The sequence below is a fragment of the Staurois parvus genome, unplaced genomic scaffold (genome assembly GCF_062004578.1).
Source record: "Staurois parvus isolate SC_StPar_1 unplaced genomic scaffold, SC_StPar_1.0 ptg000818l, whole genome shotgun sequence".
In the NCBI taxonomy this organism is placed as follows: Eukaryota; Metazoa; Chordata; class Amphibia; order Anura; family Ranidae; genus Staurois; species Staurois parvus.
The window spans coordinates 10212063-10218746 of record NW_028318614.1 but is presented as its reverse complement, the minus strand read 5'-3'; the positions used below and the strand labels follow the sequence as shown (position 1 = coordinate 10218746).

General features: G+C 41.4%; 1 protein-coding gene across 1 annotated transcript in view; it reads right to left on the bottom strand.

The window, feature by feature from the left end:
* Nucleotides 1-4610: 4610 nt before the first annotated feature.
* PSMD13 (proteasome 26S subunit, non-ATPase 13) overlaps nucleotides 4611-6684 on the bottom strand; it is a 28358-nt gene continuing 26284 nt past the window's right edge. Inside the window, exons 12-13 of the mRNA XM_089655049.1 lie at nucleotides 5423-5539; nucleotides 4611-4945 (exon numbers count right to left, since the gene is read on the bottom strand). Coding sequence (XP_089511175.1) covers nucleotides 4850-4945; nucleotides 5423-5539 — 213 coding nt within the window. The 3' untranslated portion in view covers nucleotides 4611-4849. The remainder of the gene's footprint in view (nucleotides 4946-5422; nucleotides 5540-6684) is intronic.

The following is a 6684-nucleotide window of genomic DNA, read 5'->3' as shown; positions in this document are numbered from 1 at the left end:
ATGGATCGAAACATGATATCCCAGAGGTGTTCTATCGGATTTAGGTCAGTCAAGCGTGGGGGCCATTCATTGGTATCAATTCCTTCATCCTCCAGGAACTGTCTGCATACTCTCGCCACAAGAGGCTGGACATTGTTGTGCACAAGGAGGAACCCAGGACCCACTGCACCAGTGTAGTATCTGACAATGGGTCCAAGGATTTTATCCTGATACCGAATGGCAGTCAGGGTGCCATTGTCTAGCCTGTAGAGGTCTGTGTGTCCCTCCATGGATATACCTCCCCAGACCATCACTGACCCACCACCAAAATGATCATGCTAAACAATGTTACAGGCAGCATTATGTTCTCCATGGCTTCTCCAGACCCTTTCACGTCTGTCACATGTGCCCAGGGTGAACCTGCTCTCATCTGTGAAAAGCACAGGATGTCAGTGGCGGACATGCCAATTCTGGTGTTCAGTGGCAAATGCCAATTGAGCTCTATGGTGTCGGGCAGTGAGCACAGGGCCCACGAGAGGACATCAGGCCCTCAGGCCACCCTCATGAAGTCTGTTTCTGATTGTTTGGTCAGAGACATTCACACTAGTGGCCTGCTGGAGGTAATTTTGTAGGGCTGTGGCAGTGCTCATCTTGTTCCTCCTTGCACAAAGGAGCAGATAGCAGTCCTGCTGATGGATTAAGGATCTACTACAGCCCTGTCCAGCTCTCCTAGAGTACCTGCCTGTCTCCTGGAATCTCCTCCATGCTCTTGAGACTGTGCTGGAAGACACAGCAAACCTGGCAATGGAACGTACTGATGTGCCATCCTGGAGGCGTTGGATTGCCTGTGCAACCTCTGCAGGGTCCAGAGATTGCCTCATGCTACCAGTAGTGACACTGACCCTAGCCAACCCCCTCTACTACTTAGCGGACCAGAACAATATCCCAGGAGTTGCATTGATCTGATGCTATACTCTTGATTAAAAAATGTTCCTTTAATTTTTTTTTTAGCAGTGTATATATCCTCCCACACTTAGGTCTGTTCAGGTTTATCAGACCGAATGCAATAGGTTTGTGTTGACTCTGGTTTTACGAACCTGACATGATCAGATATAGGCAAACACACTTCCACTTACATCTGACTACCCATAACATGGGTCTCCTTTTCTGGAGGAAAAAAATGTTTTGATCCAACGCAGCAGGGTATCATTCTAGGATTCCCTTCTGTTACAGAGCAGAGGGTGACTGTGTTAACGGGGCCTTACACTGCTCTGTATCTTCGTAAGGGCCATTCCTAAGCAAATGAGTTATTTCCAATGGAATTGTAATTTGTACCTCAGTGATTGGGTTTGTACGACAAGCTCAACAGCAACAATTGCTCTGCATTCTCCTCTATGCATAAACAAATGACTGAAGGAGAGCAATTTGTAGCAGCAAACATACTGATTTAGCATGAGTATGAACTGTAGCAGCAAAGTCACCAGAAACTATAGCAAGTCTGTCAACTATCTGCAAATCACTGTTGGCTGCTGGCATTAGCGTTTTGTAGGGGCAAGAAATGGCTGCAACAAACTTGCCTGTCTGACATGGCCCTAACTGCTAGATATACAGTACATGGACATTAAGAGAGTGCCTTTACACGGACAGTTATTTATTCCCTGAAGTTCCAGGACTTTGTAAGTTTTTATACAGTTTTGACCTGAGTATTTCATTAAAGTAGCCTGCAGGCTGTCACTGCTGACCTCCTTCTTGAAATGTTAGTTACCAGAATATCTGGCTTCAGCACTGTGAGGCACTGAGCTTGAGCAAGCATACAGCAGGTGAAGTGAGAGCAAAGCCATAACTCCTGATTCGTATACTTGTTCCAGGTCAGTGATGCAAAACGTATACTGAAGCTACTGGATCAGCATGAAAGCCAAGAAACAAGCATTTTTAGAAAGAGGTCATTTCCAGCATAGACACCATCTGCACAGTTTTTATGTTACTTATTGTACATATAGTTACCTTGTTGGTAAGGCTGAATAAAGACACCAGTCCATCCTGTGTGGGGGTGTGTATGCATTTATGTCTCTACCATATCTCTGTATGTTGTGTTCACTAAGATGCCCATCTAAGTTTTATGAAATTATCAACACTCCCTGCTGACACCACTGTTTGTGGAAGGGAACTCCACACCCTCACCATTCTAACAGGAAAAAAAACCCCTATGCAGTTTTAGGTTGAACTGCTTTTTGTCCCAATTAACAGTGATCACATGCCCTGCGACTGAGCAGTTTATTCCCTATGCTAGAATCACCATTCAGATATTTGTATATTGCTATCATATCTCCTGTTAAGTGTCTCTTCTCCAGAGAAAATAAACTTAGTGTGTGTAACCTGTTCTCATAACTGAGGTCCTCCAGCCCCCCTATTAGTTTTGCTGCCATTCTCTGGACTCTCTCCAGTTCCAGTACATCCTTCCTGAAGACTGGTGACCAGAACTGGAAGCATACGCAAGATGCAGCCATACCAACGTGGAAGAATTATTGATTTACCTCTGGAGTAATTACCCTTTTTAATGCATGCTATTAGTCTGCCTTGTTTGCTGCAGCTTGACATTGCATGCTATTGCTGAGTGTGTCATCTTCTAGGACTCCCAGATCCTTTTTTCATCCTTGATTCCCCCGAGGTTCTCCCCCTAGCATGCAGCCATCATATTTTTATCTCTCAAGTGCATTACTTTACATTTTCCCATAATAAACCTCATTTGTTATCTGTTTACCCACTTCTCTATTTTATTGAGGTCTTCTTGTAATGTTCCAATATCCTGTTGTGGAGTTAGTGCCCTGCTTGGCTTAATATCATCAGGAAACACTGATACTGAGCTATTTATACCAACCTCTATATCGTTTATGAACAAGTTAAAAATAATTGGTCACTGGACATTCCTCACCAACCTTTGGATGTGCCCCTGCAACTAGTTCTCTATCCAGGTACATACTGTACACGATGATCAATGCAAACAGACCTTCATTTATAAATTAAGCATTTATGTGGTACGGTCACAAATACTTTGGCAAAATCTAGGTACACTACATCCACAGGCGTTCCTCTGTCTTGATTAAAGCTCACTTCTTTATAGAATGTTAATAGATTGGTCTGGAAAGAACGACTTTTCATAAATCCATGTTTGTTACTACTAATGATACTATTTTCATTGGCAAATTCTTGGATATGGTCCCTTTTCATCCCCTGCAGTAGTTTACAAACTACTGATGTTAGGCTGACTGGCCTGTAGTTGCCAGGTATGTATCTTGGCCCTTTTTTTAATATTGGTACGTTAGCTTTATGCCAATCAACTGGTACCATTCCAGTCAGTAAGCTGTCCCTAAAGATTAGGAATATCGTCCTAGCAATGACCTGTAAGTTCTTTGAAGACTCTCAGGTCTAAACCATCTAACCCTGGTGATCTGTGAAGGGTACCCTCCTTGCTGTGTTGCTAACACTACTGTCTTATCTATTATACCATTCTTTTTCCATTATAAAAGCTTAGAAAAAGATTGTATTTAATATAGCTGCCTTCTCCCTGTCATTTGTAACAAACTTCCCCCGAATATCCTTATGGTACCTATATGCTCGGATTTTGCCTTTTTACTATTTATATACTTAAAATACTTTTTGGGATTCTTTTTACTCTCTTCTACAGGAGTCTCGACCTATTTTTGTTGCCATTCAGATTCCTTACATTCCTTATTGCGATTTTTGTAGTGCTGGAATGCAGACGGTATCCCTCTGGCCTTATATTTTTTAGCCTCCTCCAACAATCCCAAAACAAAACTCATATGCCTCCTTTTAAAATCTGGAAAAAAACATGGTGGGCAAACTCACAGTGAGCAATAAGATTCCTAGTTTAATTATCTGAGAGAATATTAGGTCCAACTTAATTAGCTGCTGTGGGAAAATAACTTCACACTGTTATACCTTTTTGCTGCAGTTTTTTATCAATAGTTTACATGTCTGTATAGAAAAAAAAAATAGAAAGATTTACTGGACTCCTGTCCTCTGGCATACAGCCAAATGCCTAAGATTTATGCCACACCACATTTATTTAATCTCAAGATCCCTTGCAGAGAGCTCCTTTATCCTGTATCCCTGCCCCAGCTACAGTGCCAGTCAGCATATTACCTACTGATACAATGAGATGAAGCCCAATGCAGGCGGGCAGAGGCAGTGCTGCAAAGGGAGCCTATCAGTGAAGTAATACGATATGGACAGGTGTTTACAGTGGGACTTCATAGGTCTGTATTACCGCTCACACTGGAGATGATTATCTACTCGAATGCAAATTGATCATTTGAGAGAAGGTGAAAGTCTTATAAAATGGATGTCAGGGTCTTTAAAATAGGTTAACTGTGTTTTCACAATAGTCAAGATACTTTTTCATATGCAGGTTTTCCCCCTTTTAGTTTTACTCTATAAAAGCACATAAAGTAATTTAACTAAAGCTATTGGAAAAAAGAAACATACAACTCTGAAAAGTTATGGCAATGTTAGTTGCATAAAATGACAACTACATATGTTTATATTCATCTTGCAAGCTATTGTAGCACATGCTGCTATCCGATATATTATGTGGTGACAACAGTAAACAATTTTACAGAAATTGGTTTATTTTCCATCTCAGTGCAGACACAAACCTTAAAACATAACAGAGGCTGAATCCTCTACATAAAGTCAGAAAGCTTGTCAGACACCTCAGATATTGGAGGTACTAGACTGTACTGCTCCCAAATGAGTCCTGATTTCATTCTCAAATTGTGCTGACAATCCAGCAGATTCCTGTAGCAGAAAAAGGACTGTTGCAATCTCTGGGTTGTAAATTGGAAGGATTCTACGTCAAGATGTCATGTGCTTGATGTTCTACCAACATCTCCATGCTCTTCACATCTGTGCACCAAAACTCTAGACGGTCTTTCATACCCTTGATCTGGGAGACGAAAAAAAAAAAAGGGGACACATCAGGAAAGAAGCTTATTAGGGAAACACAAGTCATTAGAACTGGGTAAGATTTAAAAGGATGAACGCACATCCCCCCAACAAACACACCAATCGGTGTACTGCTATCAAGCCAATTCCAATATAGCCATATTTATTAAGCTATTCCCCCCGTCACTGGTTTCAGGAACAGCTGGTTGTGCATGTCCTACCTCTCGGAGGATGCTGCTCAAAACGTGTGAGTCTTTCACCTGCATTATCAGAGCATCAAATTCATTAGGAAAATAGTGATGGTAAAGAGTAGTGAGTATGGCAGCCAGTGAAGAATACCAAGCAGTCAGGCTTTGTCCACTAATACAGACAAAATGTACTGTAAGTTTTTAATTTCACTGGAGTGAACCAGAAGTTCACATAATTAATGGTGAATGCAGAACACTGACAAACTGTGAAAGACAAACTATCACATTACCTGTTGGAGATCAAGAACCCGAGGCTGGACCCATGTGATGTGTACTCGCTTGTCTACTTCATCAATGCTGCCTCGCAGCAAACCAACAGACAGTGCTTTCATAACCAGCAGCTCCACCTTTAAGAAAAGGGAGACAAGATTGACTTCTACTATAAAAGGGAAAAGATCGCGTTCAGTTCAGTACTATTTGAACGGTCCAATTAAATATTTATTTTTAGAACATGATTCTCGTTTCTCTTCAAATGTTTTAATATGTATTCTGGTTCTGGATATATTAGTTTGTTTTCAAAAGGGTAGTAATATGGGAAAGGAATGAACCCCCACACAGAACTGCCTTGAGTGCGTAAAGACAATTTATATGCGATTCACTTGATTGCTGTTCTCCATTATAATAATGGTATTTCAGATATGAAAATACTCCCTCTAGTCACCATTTGTAGATCATCAGGTAATATGATGATCTTTTCCTGTTGATACAAGCTCCTTAAGGCCCATTCACACTTCCAATGGGGCCATTAGTGATTGGATGTGGGAGAACCAGCAGGGGTTCCCAGTGACTAGCTGTGGGCAGAAGCACCACTGAAAACAGCAGCGTGACATCACCCACAGCTATTAGTGGGCACTCACATGTAACTGCTCATTGAGCAATCACCTGCAAATGATCAGCCATAGATGCAGATGTTCTGTGTCCAGGGCTGATCATTTGCAGGTAAATTGACACTTGAACGGCTACATGCAGGCGACCACAAAAGCTTTGGGAGCAGCAGCCTCCTACTGCTTTCAAATGGGCCTTCAGCCAGCAGCTAAAACCAATTGAGTGTTTCCAGTCAGGTCTGATATAAACAATAGATTTTTACTGAGGGAGTAGCAGTGAAGCACAGTCACTATGCAGCACAACAAAGCAGGATGGTGGCTAAGTGTGTGAAAAGCAAATACCCATATAACCACCTTCATATACATACAGTGGGGTAAAAAAGTATTTAGTCAGCCACCAATTGTGCAAGTTCTCCCACTTAAAAAGATGAGAGAGGCCTGTAATTGGCATCATAGGTAGACCTCAACTATGAGAGACAAAATTATAAAAAAAATCCAGACAATCACATTGGCTGATTTGGAAAGAATTTATTTGCAAATTATGGTGAAAAATAAGTATTTGGTCAATATCAAAAGTTCATCTCAATACTTTGTTATATATCCTTTGTTGGCAATGACAGAGGTCAAACGTTTCCTGTAAGTCTTCACAAGGTTGGCACACACTGTTG